This window comes from Ictidomys tridecemlineatus, chromosome 6 (genome assembly GCF_052094955.1).
Source record: "Ictidomys tridecemlineatus isolate mIctTri1 chromosome 6, mIctTri1.hap1, whole genome shotgun sequence".
Lineage (NCBI taxonomy): Eukaryota > Metazoa > Chordata > Mammalia > Rodentia > Sciuridae > Ictidomys > Ictidomys tridecemlineatus.
In genome coordinates, this window is record NC_135482.1 from 70410256 (window position 1) to 70431993 (window position 21738).

A 21738-nucleotide genomic window follows, 5' to 3' on the forward strand; every position below is an offset into this window, starting at 1 on the left:
TTACTTAGGTAAATCAGTTTTGTTTCTGTCATAACCTGCAAATAGTATCTTATAGACTTCATACCTTACTGAAATATTTTCCTAATAAGTCGCAGAAACTGTCAGTTTTTATAATCATGGGATTAAAACTCTTAAATTCAGGGAGAAATGTTGACAACTAGAAATAATAAATGTTTAAGCTCTAGCATTACTAATTATATTTCAAGAATGAATAACAGTCTCTGTAAAGTCACATAGGCTTGATATTTCCTCTTCTTATTTTTAGTGTACACAAACATGTGGAGGAGGAATAAAATCAAGATTTGTAATATGCCAGTTTCCCAATGGCCAACTGTCAGAAGAGCACAACTGTGAAATCCTAAACAAGCCGCCTAGTGTGATACAATGTCATGTTCATGCCTGCCCTGATGATGTATCATGGCATCGGGGACCATGGAAATCGGTACGATAGTATTCTCAATCTTAATTTTGTTTTATTTTACTAGGTTCCTTTCACTTTAATTTCTTTTCTTTATAAATCATGAAATCCACATACTATGATTTCTGATTTTTTTTTAAAGCAGACCATTGGCCTTCTTGGCTTATATTATTAAAAATTGATAGTTGGAAGAAGGATTGATTCAATTTCAAGTACTGTAATATTTAATAGTTCTATAAGTATTTATTTTTATATGTGAAGTTTGAACGATAGCACTATTCCCATGGAAATATTTTTCTTCATTACATCTTTTGTTTGCCCTCACTATTTACATTTTTATGTAATGTTAACACTTTGCTTGTAACAATGACAAATCAAGGCTATGTCTTGTTTGAGCATATAACTGTATGTGGCTTTTGTCTGTCAATGTCCAATAACTGATCCAAAACCAAATAACAATCTTTTAAAACTTGTTTTTATCATTGTTAAAACTCATTATTTTGTTTGGAAATGTGAAAATTTATATTAAAGAAAAGATAGAGAAATTTACTTACATAAAATAAATTAATTGTTTACAGTTTGTTACATCACAGAAAAGTATGATTTATATAATAATTTATGTGAATCTTCATTTTTCTCCACTGTGTGGAGTTACTGTGTTTAGGAATATTTGAATTTTCTGTTTTGTTATTTTTTGGAGCCATAGACCAAACTCATAAATATTGCTCATGAATGGTTTATTTTCTCTAGTTGTTTTCAGATATCTAAACTCTGAAGAATATTTAATACCTAAGTATATTGAATTAGTTTTTTGGTCACTTCTGATTTTTTAAATCATGGACAACTAAGTTCATTTCTTTCAGATGAAAAATTGATTTGAGTCTATAATATATTTATAATTGTATTTATGAAGTTAAATCATATTTTATTTAGAAAATAATCATAACTGCAGTTTTACAACTAACCCTTTTTTATAATTTTTATTAGTTCTTTTTAGTTATATATAACATTAGGATTCATTTTGACATAATTGTAAAAGCACAGAATACAATTTGCTCTAAATCAGTCTCTAATACTTCCCCTTTCCCTCCTCCCTCCCTCCTACTGTTCTCCTCCCTCTAGTCACCTTTCTGCTATTTACTTATAGCATTTTTAAAAAAATTACTGCCTTGTGGATATACATAATGGTGAGATTCACTGTGGTTTATTCTTATATGTACTTAGGACCTTTAGGTCAGATTCATTCCTCAATTCTTCCCTTATCCAGTCCCTCTTCCTTCCCCCTCATTCTCCTTTTTTTTTTTTACTTCACTGATTTTGCTTCTAGTTTGATGGAATACCCCTTCCCAGCCTTCCCCACCTCCACCCCTTATTTTGTATTAGCTTCTGAGAAAACTTATTCAACCTTTGACTTTCTGGGTCTGCCTTATTTCACTTAGCACGAGTCTCCAGTTTCATCCATTTACCAGCAAAGGCCTCAATTCATTCTTCTTTATGGTTTGGTAATATTCTTTTGTGTATGTATACCACATTTTCTTTATTCATTCATCTCTTGAAGGACACCTAGGTTAGTTCCATTGTCTGGCTAGTGGGTGTGTTGCTAATGCTGATTTTATTTCTTTGATATCAGGCAGTGGGATAGCTGAATTATATGGTGGTTCCATTCCTAGTTTTTTAAGGAATCTCCATACTGATTTCTAGAGTGGTTGCACTAATTTGAAGTCACACCAACAGTGTATGCAAGTACGTTTTTCTCCACATTCTCACCAACACTTGTTATTGTTTGTATTCTTGATAATTGTGATTCTGACTGGTAGAAGATGAAATCTCAATGTGATTTTTGATTTGCATTTCCCTAATTGCTAGAGATGTTGAACATTTTTTCACATATTTGTTATATTCTTCTTTTGAGAAGTGTTTTTTCAGTTCTTTTGCCCACTTAGTTGGATTATTTGGGTTTTTTGATGTTAAGTTTGTTGAGTTCTTTTTGTTTTAAAAAATTTCATTTTAGTTGTAGATGGACACAATACCTTTCTTTTATTTATTCATTTTATGTGGTGCTGAGGATCAAACCCAGTGCCTCACATGTGCTGGGCTAATGCTCTACTACTGAGCTACAACCCCAGCCCTGTTGTGGTTTTTTTGTTTTTTATTTATTTTTTATTCTGAATATTAATCCCCTGTCTGGTGAGAAAGTAGCAAAAATCTTCTTTATAGCAAACCAGGTTGAGTTGAAGAAAATTCTTATTGAGTCTTGGTTTAGATTTCATTCAAATTTGGACAGTTAGAAGATGTCCATCATTGTTTGGCTTTTGATCCCTCTATTCCTCCAGAGATGCTGGGGCACAGAAGCCCCTCCCTTAGTTGCTATGGATCTCCCATCAGCCAGTTCTGGTTTGTCAATTCAGGGGCCTGAGTCTGAGTGCTCAGGGGTACAGCAGTTATGTCAGCTGGTTGTTTCTATTGTGTGCAGAAGTTCAGGATGCAAGGGCTCTGGGCTGTCATTGTGATTGCCTTGGGTCCCATGTTCCCACTCCCTTCTACAGGATCCTTTTCAAAATGACCTAGATCCTGGTGGCTATCTACAAGCACAGGTCCTGTGGTTGTAGATTCTCTGTAATTTGTAGTGCAGAAGCATTCCCTATTGCCAGTGCAGCTCACTGGGATATTGTCTTTAGGAATGAGTAAAGAGATTCAAGTGATTTGCCTGGGTTCTAGCTTCCACTGCCCCAAACTGTTAATTGTGGGTGTTACTTCCCTTTGCTGACTGACTGAGGCAGTGTGCAGTCCATGTCCAGACACTCTCCAGCTGTGGCCATGGTCGAGACAAGGTACCATTGCTTTCTACGGCCTTGGACCCAGGCAACTATTCACCTTGACTGACCTCCTGCTGTCTATGCTTGCAATCCAGGTACCCTTCCTTTAAGCTTCCTGGGACACAGGCAACATCTTTCCATAACCATCTTTCTCTGGCTGCTGCCAAGATCTGGGGATCATCCCTCTATGCCACTGGAGACCTAGGCAGCTTCCCACTGGAATTTGTTTCATGCAGACTGTGGCTGCAGTCTGGGGATCAGTCCCTTTAGGTTCATCAGGACTAAGACCAGTTCCCACCATGATGTGCTTTCCATCAGTGCCAGTGGTGGCTGTGATGCTGACAGCTTTCCTTTCTTCTTCTTGGGACAAAACCACCTTCCCGCTGGGATCTGAACTCTCACTTCCAGCCACTATGAATTGCAGGCAACTGCTCTGTCTCTGCTTGGGCTCCTGTGGAAGCTGTGTAGAGTGCTGGGTTAAGCTAGCACTTTGGAGTGGGGCTGCTCCACCCTGCTCTCCTTGTTCCAGGTGAAGTGTGGGAGTTGGCAGCAACTTTTGATTAGTAGAGATCCAATTAGAAGTTCTTTCTTGCGGATTCATAAGAGATCCCACTGCAGGGGTGCTCCCTCTGGTTTAATTTGCTATTATCTGGAGATGAGGAGATGAAGTAATGATGGGGATGACTGGTCACCTGTGGGTTCCACAAAATGCTGAGCTTTCTTGGCTTTCTTTTTACACTTTGAATTTAAACTGCTTGATCTGCTTCAAGGGCACCACTGCTCTTGCCATGTTTTATTTTGGTCTGCTTTTCTTTCCAGTTGTTATTAAGGGGATGAGCTTATGTGCTCTTTCTTTCCCTCTTTCTCCTTCTTTCTTTCTCTGTTGCCCCTCCTTCCTCCCTCCACTCTAGTCGAGGTTCAGGGTTAGGGAACTCTGTCCTTATTTTTTACTCCAGTACTCAAGCTTCAACTCTCTTCAGGTATCAGACTATGTAATACTGGATCTTGGAGCATTTATCTGGTCTCAGGCCAGCTGATCCTTCACTATCTTCTTTCTGTGTTAGGAATTGTCAGGAATTGCTGTCTAGTTCCATTCCACCATCCTCTCTGACTAGACCCAACCCTTGGTAATGCATTTGCTTTGCCCAAGACAAACTTTAACAGTGAGATATAGGTCAAGTTTTAGTTCAGGCTGAAATTTATCTTTATAGTCCAAGTGTGACTCATCTTACAAAACAACAGAACATTTTAACTTTATAAGAAGATTTTAAAATAAAATCACGACTTCAGAGCACCATCCCTTTGTGGGAACTAAAAAGAAAAACAATTTTTTTTCCATAGAAAGCACTCACACAGTTATTCAATAAATGTTAACTGATCATCTACTATGTCTTGGGTACTATGCTACAGAGTTAATTAAAACATATTTTTTGTCCATTTAGATTTTACAGTCCATTCAGGGGGATTAGAAATACTATAGAAACTCACCCTAAAAGGCATCTTTTTTTATTAACTATCTTAGATTGGAAATTCAATTTCTCCTTATTATAGCTCTTCTTCTTTCTCTTTCACTTCATTGATTTTAGTTGTCAGGCATAGTTCTTAATAAGGCCCTCTTAGAATTTTGCCTTAATTAAAAAAGCAGCATCCTATTCACTGATTAGAGACTGAGTAGTAATGGCATTGGTTTCTCAGCACAAAGGTTTTATTTTCCTTACTGATTCATGACTTTAATCGCAAAGCACTAAACATTTACTTGTTATTCCTGCTTTGTGGTAGATATTGAAATAATGAAACTAAAGTGTTTTGAGTCAGATTTTTCTGTATAGCCCCTGATCTAAATCTAGTTACCACCACCTCACCCCCGACCTAGTTTTATAAATAAGTTTTATTGGAATACAGTCATGCTCATTGTTCTTGTATTATCTAAGGCTGCTTTTTTTGCATTCCAGCAGTGAGTGGAGCTGATTAGTTGCAATAGACTGTATGATCCACAAAGCCTGCAATATTTACTATTTGGCCCTTTCTGACCCTGTCCTATTTAATGAACAATATAATACATTTTAAGTTTAACATAAAAATGTACAGATCATTAAAATTACAGTTATTCCTTTTGAATCAATTTTAGGTAGATATTTTTCAGTCCTTCATTTGACATTCAAAAACATTTTTAGGTTTACCAATCTTTTCTACATATCTATTTCGGTTTTTGCATAATTTTATGTATTGTGTTGGAATTCCAATATATTTGTGTTGTGCTATCTTTGTACATAAATGGTGCCATAAGTCAAAAACCTGAGTGTTCATTCAAATCTTGTGCACAGACATCTTTTTCAATCTTATATAAATAAATAATGAAGAAAACATGTAACAAAAAATTACAAAATAGTAAGGCAGAAGTACAGAATTCTTCATCGTTTACCATGTCTGTTCCAAAAGGAGTTCTTTAAAAATTCAGTCTTTGCACTAGGAAAGAACTTTGATATTTTTTTTTCTTGATAAACTGAAAATGAAGTTTTTACTATTGTAATAAATGTTTATATTAGAATTTTTACAAACTTATTTATTTACTTTTGTATATGTATAAAGTACACATATATCATTAGAGTGCCTGGATTTCCTTTATTACCTGAAGAATATTTATTTGTTAAATTAGCCTTTTATATTAAAAGGGCTTAGGGAATCTGAAGTTTTGTTATCAAAACTAGATCTAATCTTTTGCCTTTTTCAATGTTATTACATATTAGCCAAACTTCAGAATACCTCTTGTCAACATATCAGATTAATAGTCTTTCATGGGTAACTAATTTTAAAAGATCCTATTCATTAAGTAGAAAAGTAAAGAGTATATGTGTGTGTGTATGTGTGTGAACAAATAACATGAAATCTCTTAATTTGAAAGGAAAATAAAAATATATAGTGCAAAATCATTTAAAATACTATTAGAAAGAAAGTTGTAACAATACATCTAACTTTTCTCCATGTTGTGGGAAATCTTGTGCTGTAATAACAAAAAGAATAAATAAATCTTAACCTATGCCTGTTAATTTAATGACTGCATTTTTGTGATTTCCCAATGTGATGTTATTATATTTTAACTCTTGTTTATTAATGATCTGTTGTGGCTTTGTGCTTTGCATAATTCATATGTATGCTCATTTGTACTCCTTGGATCAATATCTGAAATGTTTTAAGTCACTGAACAGATTGTGTGTTGTAATGGATGCCTCCTTTATGTTTTTTCTTAAATAACAAACTGCTAATTTCTCTTATTAAATATTTAATTGTTGAATAGTGTATGCTTTCATAATTTTACTTGGTATATGTATAAGCTACTGCTATTTTACAGAAAATATTTCTGTTATACACTAACATTGGAATTTTAAGTATAAGATTTATTGTTTAAATATCAATTTTTAAATCCTAAAATGTTTATATTTTTCTTTTATATATTATGAATAATGAATAAAATTATGAACAATTTTATTTAGTGAATTAAAAACATGTACTTATGACTAAGGTAATCTTTAAAAGATGAGTAAGCTTTACTTTTCTTTTTTTTTATATTTGGTAAGGGATGTTACACATAATGAAATTGAACTATTCTAGCAAATTCTCTTTAAGTCAATTTATATTTACATATTTTTTCCCACTTAGCCACATTATGATCTAATTCATTTTCTTAGGATGTTTTTACTTCCTATGTAGAAAGAAATTATATTTGACAAACAGAAACTTGTGTCCCAGTGAGTTCTGGTAATGATGATTAACCAACAAAAGTAAAGAAAATACATTTTTTTCTTTAAAGGTAATTTTTGTTACAAAAAATATGAGAGAGTTTTTTTTTTAAAAAAGAGGTTCAAATAACCATTTGAATAGCCATTTGAACCATTTCTTAATTCTATTACTTTCCTCAAAGTGTTTCTTTTTTAAAAAATGCCTATATCATTATGTAGAAAAATATATATTAATACAGTACAATGGAATGCCACAAACAAAAGCATTTTCAGAAATGAGGTGAAAATAATAGTACACACCTAGTAAATCCAAAGTTTGCCAATGTAACAGTTGTGCGTAACAAAAGAACACTGAGGGGCTAAGTGGAATGGGGTGGCTCCTTCCACTGTAGTTCCCATTGCAGGAGCAACTCGCTCAGGAAGCTTGACCAGCAGCAGCCCCAGAGGCAAGGTAATGTGTGGGGAAATGCTTCAAAAACCCATCCATTCTTTATTTCGACTTTGTAAAGTGGCGTGTTGAGTAAAAACATTCATAGTTATTAATTATTTTCTTAAGTTTGGAAAAGATATACACAAGCATAGTAAGTGGATTGGAAATACATTTTTAAATAAATTTTTTTTAGAAAATGTATCAGAAATATCTACTAAGTATTGAAATAGTCTTTCCATGTATTATGTTTATTACCATGTGTTTCTTTTTTTAATTTTTAATTTATTTATTTTTGTATTACAATTCTTAATACACCATTATACCATAATTTATCATTTTTCTGATTATATATAAGGTATGTATTACCATGTCTTTCTAAAGTACACTCATTGATCTCCCCCAAATCATGAATATCTACTACAAATTACTAAAAATAAATCAGACACAATCTTTGTGTCCAAGGAGTTTGCAATTTTGCAATGAATGTAATAAACAGATGATCAGAGTGCAGGGCGGGATTCCTATTTTATTTCAGTAACAACCGTGTGATTTACAATATTGAGGAGCTATAAATATTTGGTGCTTAATAGGTTAAAATAACCTAATAATTAGAAATGAACATTGTAGTTGACAACAGAATAATTCTGCTAGCAGATCCTTCTAGAAAGCCTAAGCCAGTAAGATACATTCCATCATAACTTGGCAAAGATAAATAGTGTCTTGATCTACCCTAGAAGAATAGTTTAGGTTTAATTACATAGTCTTCCTTCTTTGTACATATGGATTTTATGGTTTACCAAAAAGGAAAACATGCAAAGATTTATAGATTGTCCTAGATATAATACTCTGAAAAAAAACCAACCAACAAACAAAAAACTTTAAAAAGGTGACACAATTGACCTGCAGGTTTGAAATGTATGACCTAGGAAAAATGTAAGCAAATACTTGAAGCAATGATGAGATCATAAAACAAGAAAGAGATTGTGTGTGTTTTGATGTTTAGTGAAGTTCAAATGTAGAGCATAAAATAACTCTAAGAAAAATCTCAACATAAATCATGATATGTTTTATTTTTTTCTTTATACTTCCATGTTAAAGAAAGTAAAAATGCCTGTGTGTCTCTGGTAATGCTACTAATTTCCCAGGCATAATGCTTCAAATTGTTTAAACATCTCTGGAAATAGATTTTAGATGATGTTAGAAGAAATTGTTCCCAGAGTTCTCCATCTATGTGCTATATGATGAGACTGCTTATATAAGATACATAAACATTAATTAATATTAGGACATTAAGATATTCTAAATTTTTATTATACAGATTTTACATGTCAGTTTTCAGCAGTCTATTCTACATAATCATGACAATCATACATTAAAAGTTTGTGTATGTTGCTTGACATTTGCTAACTTCCTATTTGGTCATATTCTTATGTATGTATGTGTATATTTCTCAATAAAATGTTTTCAGCATGTGTTCTTATATATTTATACATTGCATATATAAACTAATGTGATTATATGATTTGTAGAGGATATACAAACATAAATTTGAAGGGATCATGAAACCTAAACTTGAAGAGAGTAAAAGATTGAACTATGAGCAAAGAAACCAATTGAGGGCACTGAGTTTGCAAGCTGCATTGTGAAGGATCCATTTGATGATGAAGACAAGATTTGTATTATATAGTCTCACATAAAGAAGATAATATTCACTGAGACAAAATGCAAACTTTAATGTAAGGAATATGAAGAGATTGTTATTATCATCTTCATCATCATTATTATTTTGTTCAGGGGATTGAACCCAGGTGTTCTTAGCCACTGAGATACATCCCTAGACTTTTTCATATTTTATTTAAAGACGGAGTCTCACTGAGTTGTTTAGAGCCTTACTAAGTTGCTAAGACTGATTTTGAACTTGCAGTCCACCTGATCTGCTGGGATTACAGGCATGCACCACTGACCCAGCTAACATCATTCTTAAGCTTGTTGAAATATGTTTAATAATAAATCTATCCTACATCCTGCAGGTTAGGGTAAGAAGTATTAAAATGCCTGGAGTTCAGTAAGACTCATATTTTACTGAATAATCTTTGGCAAATTACTGAACATTTCTAAGACTTCATTTTGTTGGAATGAGAATAATACCTACCTAAAGAGAACATTTATAGAATAAAATGAAGCAATACAAAAGGGATTATCAGAAGGCCTACTATTTCAAGATTGGTGTTCTGCTAACCATTATTACTTATCCTGTAAATACAAACTCCCTTTCCTCAAGAAACTAAAAATCCAAATACAGAAGAAAGGGTTGATAACACATCAAACAATCTGAAACAAAACCCACTTAAGCAAGTTATACTCCAGTATAAGAAAGAAATTAATTTGGATTCAGGTTTGGTTTTTTCCTTTAAGTAAACATTTATAGACATAAAAAAATACAGAGAAATTTCAAATCACAAAGATGCCATTCAATGAATTTTCCAAAGTGATCACATATGTACAGCCAGGACCTAAACTAAGAACATCAGCACCCCAGAAATTCTTCCATTTACTTCTTCACAGTCACCATATTATTCCATTTCTGACTTCAGATGTCACAAATTAGCTTGCCTGCTTGTCAACATTAGATGAATGGAATTTTGATAATTTGTGAAAGTCACAATATATGAAATTTGATCACATTGTATACAATTGCAGTTTTCAATTGCCATCTAGTATTACTTCTTTGAAAACAAAATTATATGACCTGTTTGAATGACTATGATTTGTAATGCATATTTATTCTCTAGTTGACAAGCATTTGAGATTGTTTTTAAAAAAAATTGGGATTTAGAAGTAATTCTCTGCTGAACATTTCTTACATGTCTTTTAATGAATTTTTGCATACATATCCATTGGATATGTAGACAGGAGTTCATTAAAGGATAGTGTATGAATATGTTCTGTTTTAATAAATACTACTAAACAGACAGTCTTCTACATGGTTTTTTAAAGAGAATTCCAATTTCCCCACATTCTTGCCAACATGATATTATCAGACTTTTAAATTTTAGTAATTCTATTGAGTCTGTAGTGGAATTTCTTGGTGGTTTTAATTTGATTTTCTTTGATGGCTAAGTTGAGTACCTTCACATATGTCTATTGCCTTGTGATATCCTCTTTAGTAAAGTGCTGATAGAAGTCCTTTGGTCATCTTTCTATTGATTCTTATTCTTCACCTTATAAGTATATTGGAGTTATTTTTTGTTTTGTTTTGTATGTAAGTGCCATGTTGGAAATACATAGTGAAGAAAATCCACTAACATTTCAGTCTTCTACTGTCATCCAATCTCAGCCATGGATACTGAAAAGAAACAAGGGGTTTCTACTTCTCAGTAAGTAGAAGGATGGGACACTCTAAGGGGGTTGTATTGGACACAAATAGAAAAAATAGCAGAATTCATGACTTAAGTGTTTAGTAAAGATTTATTTTAAAACTATTTGAAAGTGTAACATTAGAGACGAATTGTACTACTTTACACCGCTAATTTGATTAAGAGAAGAAAGATTAGCTAATATGTACCTCAGTTCTTTTTTGAAGAAAATGTAAAATTCCTGATTTATAATCTTAATGAATTTCCATTAATTTTTTTCACTCAGTAGGTATTTATATAGCAGTCACTGTGTGTTAGATGTGAAGAATAAAAATACCAGTGAATCAGGACATGGAACAGTTTATATTACAACAAGTAAAAATAGTAAAATGAAAATAAGTATATGATTATTCCTGCATACTCAACCACATACATGTACCAAGGAAGGAATTTAGGAGCTTGGTGGGGCACAGAAAGAGAAGAATCCTGAAGGATTGAGAAAGGGAAAAATGAATTTTCTTTCACCTGAGAGTTAAATTTCACCAATGTTAGTTTTCTTTTTTTTCAGCTGATTTAAGTATCACTTTGATATTCAGTAAAGAAAAAGAATTCTGGAATTAGAATCTACTCAAAATCAGTAGAAAGTAGCACTAAAAGTAAATTTCCCAGAAAATAAAATAGCAGTTTTATGAAATCAGTTTGAGAGTGAGAGCTGTAGCTCAGGGGTAAAGTGCTTGCCTAGCATGTGGGTTCAAACCCTACCACTGGGGAAAAAAATCATTTTGAGATATTTAATCAAAGACTATTGAAATACCTATTTAATTAGGTAACTACCAAATTATTTTTTCAAGAAAAATATTTCTTTTAATGGGATGTTTATTAATAGTAAGAAATACTTTAAGATAAACCAGTTCTAAAATATAAATAACATTCTTAAAATATGGTAGCAATCAGAGTTCCACTTCAATGTAATCATTAAAATTACCAGGTTTTTGTATAATAGAGCCATTTCTATTTCTATCTTGTGATTATTTTTATTGTTAAATATAGCAGAAAATTTGCTTCTCTATAGAGTTTGCCCAAAACATATAAATCCAAGTATAATAATATTTGATGAACAAAACAAGAAGGCATTTGGTGTCATTAATGATTAATTTTTCTGATTGAGATATCATTAAATATAGTGCAAGATTTAAAATATATGTTATATAAACGATAATGTGAAACTGTGCTAATATGTTCATTTAGTAGATTGTAAAAGGCAATTTATACTTCTACTCTAATGAAAAATAGGCCCTATTTGCCAACCAGAGAGAGTTCTCATCATTTCCTCTGAGACTGAACCTCTTCACTGTTTGTTTTGGAACCTTAGAAAAAAATTTTATATCTAGAAGTAGGAAAGACAAAAAGTATGACTTCTCCCTCACTCTGCTAACATGGGCAAAGTCTTAATCATAGATGAACCCAAGAATAGGTTCTTTTCTCAAAAGATCCACAGCACATCCCCCCCAAAAAAAGAACAGCAAAAGAAATCTTAAGCAAAGAAGTTTATTACATGTAGTTTTGCTTCCCATGGGATTTTCAGTGGGGCTAAAAGTCATTCAACTCCACCCCTTTCTAATAAAATAGATTTATATTTAAAAGGTCTTTGTTATATGTATACTTGGCAAAATGTACCTTTTGAAATAAAAATGCCAAAGCAACTAAATTTTCTTTCTACCAAATACGAAGTTTAGAATAGTATATCAGCTCTTAAATTTCTGGGGCAAAAATACTAGATAATGTAAAGCTGCATAATGTAAAGAAAGATGTAAAAATAAATAGAAATACAGATGGTATCTGTAAGTCAAAGGATCTCTTATCTACAAGTATATTTTTTTTCTCTACACCACTTATTTATTTTATTTATTCAGTAAATATTTATAGATGTGGTTTCTGCCCTTATTAAGTTTAGAATTCTTATGCATAATTTCTTTTTTTATTGACTAATTTTTGGATATATTTCGGTGGAAAGTTCAGCTATTTTTGAGACACACAAACTTGTTTATAATAATCATTCCAATATCCAAATTACTATTATGTTACTAAGGTATTACATTTATATAGAGATCATTTAAGATTATTTTCTACATTGAGGAGAGAGCTTTAGAGATTTTTTAAAAATTTATTAAATGTGGTTTCCAAAGTTTGTGTTTTATTTTCAAACTACAAGGATTTTATATAACTTTTAATGTAAAAGCATTGAGAAAACTAATGAACAAAACTCAGTTTCTTAGAGAATGGGAAAGTGTTTCCTTTTATAAGGCTCAGTAAAATTAGTTGAAAAGAGACACTAGTTACAAAGATTGTTGGCTAATTGCTATTGCGAAAGATTTTTTAAAAAATATTATTTTGTGAGCAACTGAAATATAAAGGTCTGGGAATAATTTCAGAATTTCATTTGAATACCGAAATCCATACAAACTGACTCTTTAATATAATTTTTAAGACTAAAGGATGACAAGTTCCATTTCACCAAAGGAGAATTCGAGTATACAGAATTTACCTTTTTCTCATTTAAGTAAGTAATAATGATGCAATATGTTTTTATAGACCCATAAATATTACTTATCTAAACAATAAAATTTTGAGATTCTTGAAATACCTTTGAGATACTGTTTAGTTGTTTTGGGTATCTTTAAAATTGGGAGAGTTCTCAAATTTTCTCTTTTCTGTCTTTTTACACAAAGCATAAATTATTTAAACAAATGTATTAATTGAAGTACACATGCCTTCCATGTCCTAGCAAGCCTTTCTAAAATTGGAGACCATACCATAGCACATGTAACCCACTTTTCTTTAGGAGTATTCTTTAGCTAAATACACATATGAGACTTTGACTTCCATTTCTCATTCTGCCATCTTGAAGTTAAAATTAATGAAATTCCTCCTCCACCAGGCAAATATTTGAAGACAAATGTTTTCTGTCTTCTATTTTCCTAGTAAAATATAAACATTTTGTTCAATTCTTCAGTCTTCTCAATCTCCTTATTATGACCATCTCAAAAAGTGATATCTAGAATTTTCACTAGTAGAAGAAAAAATGGTCTTACTATCAAGAATGTAGCTATAAAGAATATTGCCAGCTTTGTTATATGTACTGTATGTAATATATGATCAAAATGATTAAAAATGCATCAAATTTCAATTTTTACTAGTCATCCAGTTTTTCTACACTGATTCTGTATCAGTATAAACCTATACACATGGAATCAGATACTATTATTAAATTGGATTTTATGCATCTTTAGCATAGTTAATATTTTAAACCAAAGAATAGAATATTTATTTTCTCCTGATTGCCCAGTAGCATACATCTTTCATATTAATACTCACATCTGATTTTAACAAATCCTCCCAACTTCATGACATGAATAAATTAGTGAAGCATGCTTTTCATGTATTCACTAAGTAGCCTTCATGAGGCAGCTCCAAAACTCTAGAATATACTGGCAGACGTTGATTTCCACTAATAAATCAAATATCTGTGATTAAAATTCTGAATGCGACTTTACCAATGTAACACACACAACATTTTAAAATATTGTTGTGTTAAAAAGTCAGTAAAGAAAAAGAGCTGTCTCATGCTCATCTCTCCCACTCTAGAAATAATCATTTATCTTCTTATCTTTATTTCCATATTTACAAATAAGGCTTATTCTGCTATTTCTTGATGCATCAAAAAATTACCTGTTGACGTCCCCTCATAGAGCATGAGAATTTAGTTTTCTTATGCAAAATCATGAGCTCTACAGTCTATCTTTCAAATAAATTTTGATCAAGTCAATAGTCGGTGCTACTCGGTCAGTATGAAGCCAAGTAGTATACTTTGAAATCCTGCTGTCTTGTACAACTTCTCTACTTTTTCTCAAGTTAATCATTTCCTAATTCATAAATTCCTTCAATTTTTTATGTTTCAATCACCATTGTTTCCTCTCAAGTGTTTGTCCAGATGTGTAAAATCTCTGTGAATTGTTTTCCCTAAGTGTTCAGGTATTTTCTCTTCTCTAGACTCCTTCGCCCACACCTCCCATCTTCTTCCATTGATGTAGGGTGGATGATTTTAACCTTCTGTACCTCTGTCACACTGTACTCTCATTCTTTGATATTCTTCTTTTGCCTTCAGTTTTGATGACATCTTATATTACATGTAATAATTACAGTTATCTTTTTTTTTGAGGGGATATTTTTCCCCTTACATATCTTTATCCATTAGACCCTTTCTTTAAGGAAAAGTGGTTTTCTGTCATTTCCACTGAAAATTTTCTTCAAATTTTGATGATTCTCTGCAACTCATTAGAGTAAGGGATCAGTGTTTGGAAACTGCATTGGGATAGTTGAGTAACTAGTGATCTTCCCTGAAAGCTAGTGCTTTGAGAGCTTTTCTCTTGGACACCCAGATTCTCCAGAGAAGAACCCCCCTAATTCCTTGCTTAGAGTAGAATGTGGGCAGAGGTACTAAAGACCTGAGAGTTCAATATATAGAAGCCTCTTATTCTTCTTCCAGTGCCCCATTTCTAGAACCCCATGCAGTTTAATTTGTTTGCGAAAAAGCCCTCTCTCTGACTTTTTGCTTCTGGGTGCTGAGCATGGCAGGGGTTCTGCAGGTCTAACTGTATTGCTTCATGTTGGTCTTCTCCTTTCTGTTTATCCTCTTTGCATCTTCCTAAGCTACTGAAGTATGGTTTTATGCTCTTGGACATTGTGGGTTGAAAAAAAAGAGGGAGAGGAAATAAATACAAAAGATCATTCTATCATTTTTAACTAAATCTGTTTTGCTTAAAACCAAGTGTTTAAAATTTGCCCTCTTGGTTTGGGGTTTATTCTACCTTATCCCTACCTTTAAAATACTTTGTCTTAGGAGGAACAAGATGGAGTTTCCCTGGAATTCGAATGGGCTCACTGTCTCCTTATCTCATAACTGAGTGAGTTGCAAATGTTAGGAGCTTTGAACAACGCCCATGTTGCATTTATGTGTTTAATTGGCAAATCTACATCAGACACTGTATTTTTACAATTTTATATTCCCTCTGTATTTGAGAAAGGAGGAAAAAGAAAAGGGAATAGAGGCTTAATATGCATTTATTTCATTATTTCAGGCACTGTTTTAGGGGTTCACTTATAGATCATTTAATATCACAACCTCACTGAAGCATAGGTATTATTGTCACTTTATGTTGTGAACTTGGAGGACCAGAAATTAAGCATCTATCCCAAGTTTTCCCCACTACTGATAGCTGAGATTCAAATGTGGGTGTCTGACTCCTAATTCTGTGCCCTTTTCATTATTCCATCTACTACCACCCAGGAGTGCAAATCATGAAACTCACCTTCAATTTTAACATATATAATTCATTTCTATGTGATTAAAGCAATAACTTTAAATTAGCTTAAATTCACCAATATATGAAATTAATTCCAAACACATTCTTCCCTCATGACCTCTATTGCATATGGTAAGTAGATATTAATTTGTGCAGTGAGGGCTGCTCCTTTCAACTCAACTCTGTCTTTTCCCTTTTCAAGCACTCAAAGAGCTCATTTATTTCTCATCACACAGCTCTCTGCATATTCCTTTTTGGACCTTTATAACCCTACTTAAAAGCAAACTTCTTGACTTTATTTCTGTTAACTCCCACAGCCTGCACATAAAACAAGAAGAAACTTGAATGGTAAATCCTGCTATATTGTTAGCACTTGATTTTAAGAATTTGGTTAATGTTACCATAGTAAGTAATGCTTTAAAAGTCATAATTTTTAGGCAAGTATGATTTGGTTATTTTTCTTGTCCCTTTACCTTTGTATGGTTTAACCACACTGAAGAGTTCTCTGCTCTGCTGCACCCAAAAAGGCAGATGCTCATATTTCTGGATTTAGGTTCTCTGCAGTAAGATGGAAGTGTTTTTTTTTTTTTTTATTATGGAATGTGCCTACATTCTTGTAACAGCAATGTCCCAGGTCATTGTGATTCATGTAGAAACAGCAATAATAAGTAAATTCACAATAATGCCACCAAAATAATTCTTAAAATTAGACAAGATTTACATCAGTTTCATATTGCCATACCATTTTTCTCTTGGTTGGGATATAATTGTAAAGATTCATGTTACTGAATAAGTCAATGAAAACTTCTAACAGGAAATTTTTAGATGATTTCCACTTGCAAATGAATTTTATAGAGGAGGCTGAAATGTTCATTACCTCTTTATGGCACACAGAAACTTTGCCATTAGCAGAGTTAAAAGAATGAATAATAATAATGCTTACATTTTGAATTAGAATTACATTTACTCTTCCAGTAAAATAAACCTGAGTTTAATAATTAATCTTTGCAGATTTTTCAATTATTCTTCATCAAATCTTATTATTGAAACTAATCTAATAGTTGAATCTTTTAATTATTAGTTACTGGGGTAATTTTTCATTCTAATTTTCTAATATTTAAATTGTGGGTAAACAATATTATATGATATGTATGTCATTTACGCAGATGTGTTTTTACATAAGACACTGCATCAATTACTGAAACTTTTCCTGATGTTTACATTGCAAGTGAAAATAATCACAAAACTTTCCAGAGTTATAATTTAGACAAGATTAACAGTTGCAGCAAATTATCTTTAACTGTTACTTATAATTGAGTTAGCCAGATGAATTACATGTGAGATCACACATATTGCATTGATCAGCTTAGAACTCTAAGTCTATGTATATACATAAATATACACATCCATGCATTCAAAATTAAAACCTTATAACACAAAATTGAAATTAAAGTTATAAGTTTTATGATGATATTAACCAATATAAAGTAACTTTGCTGGATATGTTGGTTATTCATCATTTTTTGGTTATTATGCTTTCAATTGTGAGTCAAACACTTTGCAAATCAATCTGACTTAAATTTTTTTTAATGGCCAAAATTACAAATTTTAAATATAATTAGATGTACTGCAATAGAATAAAATGTTTTAGTGGTAAATACTTTAGAAACTAAAAGCTGTCCTGGTTTGTTAATGCTGTGTTATCAAAGAATGTTTGTAACAGGTTTAAAAGGAAGTTTTCAAACTCCATGAAATTTTAAATTATAAGCATAATCTTTCAGGAAACAGTATGAATGGGGACCCTGTTGGTGGATTTAGTATCTCACTCCTTGGCCCACATGTGCAGTGAATTAAGAGAACAGTAGTGGGATTATTTTACAGAGCTGACACTCTTCATATGCATATTTTGTCCTTTCTATAGCTGTTTTAAATAGAAGGATACACTACTGTACTCTAACTAATTTAATGTTTTATTTCTCTAATAAACTGAGATGTTCAGTTTAGAAATAGGTTCTCTCAATTATAGAGAACATAATAATAAAGTAGTTGTATGGAACTCATATCTAAGATTTTACTGTAATGGACTTTTCTCATAGATAATACAGAAATATTTGGCTTTCTGAAGATCTCAACAACCATGCTGTTTAACCATGCAATGGTTTAGAATCAACCTATTTTATTTAGAGTGTTGTAATAGTCTTCTTAAAAACAAAAACAAGTCACATGTACACATATATGCAATAATGTTTTATTCTTCAAAACAACTAATTTCTGGTCAATTTTTACTGGAAATTCTGTCATTCTGTATTGAATAGGTAATTTCATATGCTAACCTTTTATTCCATGATAATGTTCTAAAAACTTTTAAAACAATCACTAAAATCTCACTTTAAAAAATTCTCTAGCAAAATAGTATGGCCCAGATTTTTTTCCCTTTCAAACTTTTGATTTAACTTTGCTAAAGAAGTATAAAACTGTTTAGTTATGAGATAAATGAGATAAAGGATTCATACTCCAATACTGAAAATTTCATTGATGCTTTTTAATGTCACTTAAAGACTAAGGAAAGCACAGCTAATCATCTCAAATTATTTCATGAGAGATACTACAACACCTGATTTTCTTTAAGTTATTTTAGCATACTGGTGTTTAAGTCAAAATCACTCTATTTACTGTACATTGATGCTTCTTATTATGCTGTTGCATTTGTCTTGATGGCAATAATTTTTTTATTTGTAATGAGATAGATTTTGATTTCTAATATATAAGAAGTACATTTCTAAGACAAGCTCTTTAAACAAGAAGAGTTTATGAATACTTTACAAATCCTACTCCCTTTGTGGGATTTCTTTGTTGTCTGGAGAAGTCATTAATACTTGGCTTATGGTGAGCAGTGGGATAGACATAACACCAGTCACCTGGTTATGAGTTTACATCTTTAACAAATGACTTAGAGAACTTGCTATCAGGAAAAAACATAGAGGTAATATGATATTTAGTAATAAAGTAAAAATTTGTTCTTCATCTGATGATCTGTTGATTTCTAAGGAGTATGTTTTAAAAGCAAAGAACCATTAAATTCCAAAACTTTTGGTAGGTGAAGTGAAATTGAATAATAGTACCTTATTATTTTTATTCAGTTTTATATTTTCTTGTTATGTTTATTTGCTTAATTACAACATTAGAAAACAAAAATTAAATAAAATGGCTGAGAGAAAAGTTACGACTATTAAATTTATGTCTAGTTAGATTATTTATTTATGGTTGCTAAAAAACTGTCATAATTTTTAGTTAGCCCCAAAATAGACCCCAGGCCTCAAGCATACAAGGCAAGGACTCTCCCACTGAGCCATATCCACAACCCCCAATATGGTTTTCAGAGGAAAAATAGATTATTAAACAAAATGTTTACAATTATAAAATTATGAAATATTATACTTAATTGTTAATAATTTACTTCTCAGCAGTGAGGAGAAATGTTAAGGGAGCAGCAGGTTAGTTGTTAAGGTATTTTTTGTTTTCATTAATTGATCTGGAATTATGATCTGGTTATTTTAAAATGGATTTTTGACAAATTTACTCACAAAAGTCCATTTAGAAAACTGGCAATAATTTAGCCTGTGTTAGAGAGTTAGTTTGGAAAATGTTAAATTATTAAGCAAGAATATATATGAAGGAATTACATATGAAGGAAAGTAGGCTTACCTTTAAAATTCTTCTCAATAACTTGTTATTTTGGTAGTCATCAAAAAATCTTAGCATAGAACTGAGTTGGTATCAGAGCCCTTTCCTAATATTAAGTGTTGAATATTAGTTTTAACAATATTCTTAGAGAATTTTAGCTTAAATCTGTGTGGTTGACATGGAAGGAAAAGTATATAATTTTATTTATAAGTGACACTATTCAGTGGCATATGAAATAGATATTTCTGCTTTTCTAAACAATTAAAATAGATGCAATGAATAAATAATTCTTTCTCTTAATTTTGATTGTTCTTGCTGTCCTATAGACCAAATTACAGATTCTTTTTTTTCTTCAAATTACATATTAACTAATCTTTATAAATAAAATTGAGGTTGATCATAATTATGTAAGTAACCATTAAATTTGAAGTATACCATCTAAAATCAGTTCATGTGCTACCAGTGGAATATATACCAGTTTGGAGGATGTTCCTCTATGCAAGTTCCTATGGTTAATGGTACATTAGAATTATTTTCTCCATTTAGAAGGAATGAAGAATGATTCATGACAAATTTCATTTGGAACGAGTGATTCTGGTTTCTTCTATTTTTCATGTTTCCTTATAATATGTCTGTTCCTAGTAGATTCTGTAATCTGTCTGGAAGAGAAAACAGATGAATAACAGATAATTAGAGGTGTATTGAGGGTCACAAAGGAGAAACTCAAGGTGTTAAAAAAAAGTTCGAAAGAGTCATGCCTAATCTGGTCTGAGTTGGGGGGCATATGCAAAGGTGCTGAGCTGGGAATAAGCAGAGTACACTCTAGAAAATGACATTCATGCATAGGTTTCCATTTGCTCTTCTCTCTGTGTTATTTTCCCTGTTTTATTCACAACATGGAAAAAGAAACATTTTTAAGCATTTTCTCATGAAATCAATGTGGTGTTATGCAATATTCTTTTGGTTCTTTGTTGATTTTAACTTTTTAACATTTTTCTATACCGTTAAAATATCTTTATAGTTTTCTTAGTTTTATTTCTGTCTTTTCAAAAAAATCCCTTCATTTTACCTTCACCCATATAGAAAGTATTATTTTACCAATATTATTAATGGAAATGGAGTGTTATATGGGTAAAAAATTTACCTGTAGTTACTTAGCTTGCATACGTTGCAAAGAGTGCATGCATGACTGAGGTAGAATGTAACACTTATATTTCAGGATTATTTCATAACTAGCTATAGTATCTACTAATTCCCCAGTACAAATACTGTTCCTCACTGTTGTCAGAAAGAATACAGTATAAATTAACATAACAGTTTCTAAAAGCCAAAAATCCCAAGACGTCCATTTCCTAGAAATAAACAAACTTCCCTATTTAATTTTGTTCAGCAATTTAAGTTTCCAGAATTAAATTAATCAAGACTCCCCAAATTAAGTCAATGCATTCATTCTTCTGTGGTACGTTTATGTATAAACAAACAAAATGATCCTCACCTCAAATATCAGAAGTAGTCTTCTCCTATAATTATGGACAACTTTTCTCTAAAAACAAGGATATTCTTGTTCCAAAGTTAAGGAGGACTAATTAATTTTCTTGGAATGGAAAGTACCAGCTATCCCAAATGACTCTGGAGATTCTACCACAGTTTTAGTGCTTGCAAGTGGTACATTTGTTTCAAATGCTGTCTTAAATAGAAATTTGTCTTTATCTAATATATGAATAGTCAATTCAGGATATTTCTGTGTTTATTCAGTATCATCACTTCCAAAGTGGGTTGGGTCCTATATCTGCTGTTCCATAGACATTCTCCTTAAGGCTATGTCTTAACCTCTTATTAAGGGACATAGAGGTTACCTTTGAGAAAAAAAAAAATACCACTTTTGTCAGACTGCTAGAAATGAATTATGCAGCATTAATGAAAATCTCAGGGGA

At 31.8% G+C, this 21738-nt stretch overlaps 1 protein-coding gene across 1 annotated transcript in view; it reads left to right on the forward strand.

Annotated features, from left to right (window-relative positions):
• Adamts20 (ADAM metallopeptidase with thrombospondin type 1 motif 20) overlaps nucleotides 1-21738 on the forward strand; it is a 146286-nt gene that overhangs the window by 82036 nt on the left and 42512 nt on the right. Inside the window, exon 28 of the mRNA XM_078014858.1 lies at nucleotides 266-442. Within this exon, the coding sequence (XP_077870984.1) occupies nucleotides 266-442 (177 nt within the window). The remainder of the gene's footprint in view (nucleotides 1-265; nucleotides 443-21738) is intronic.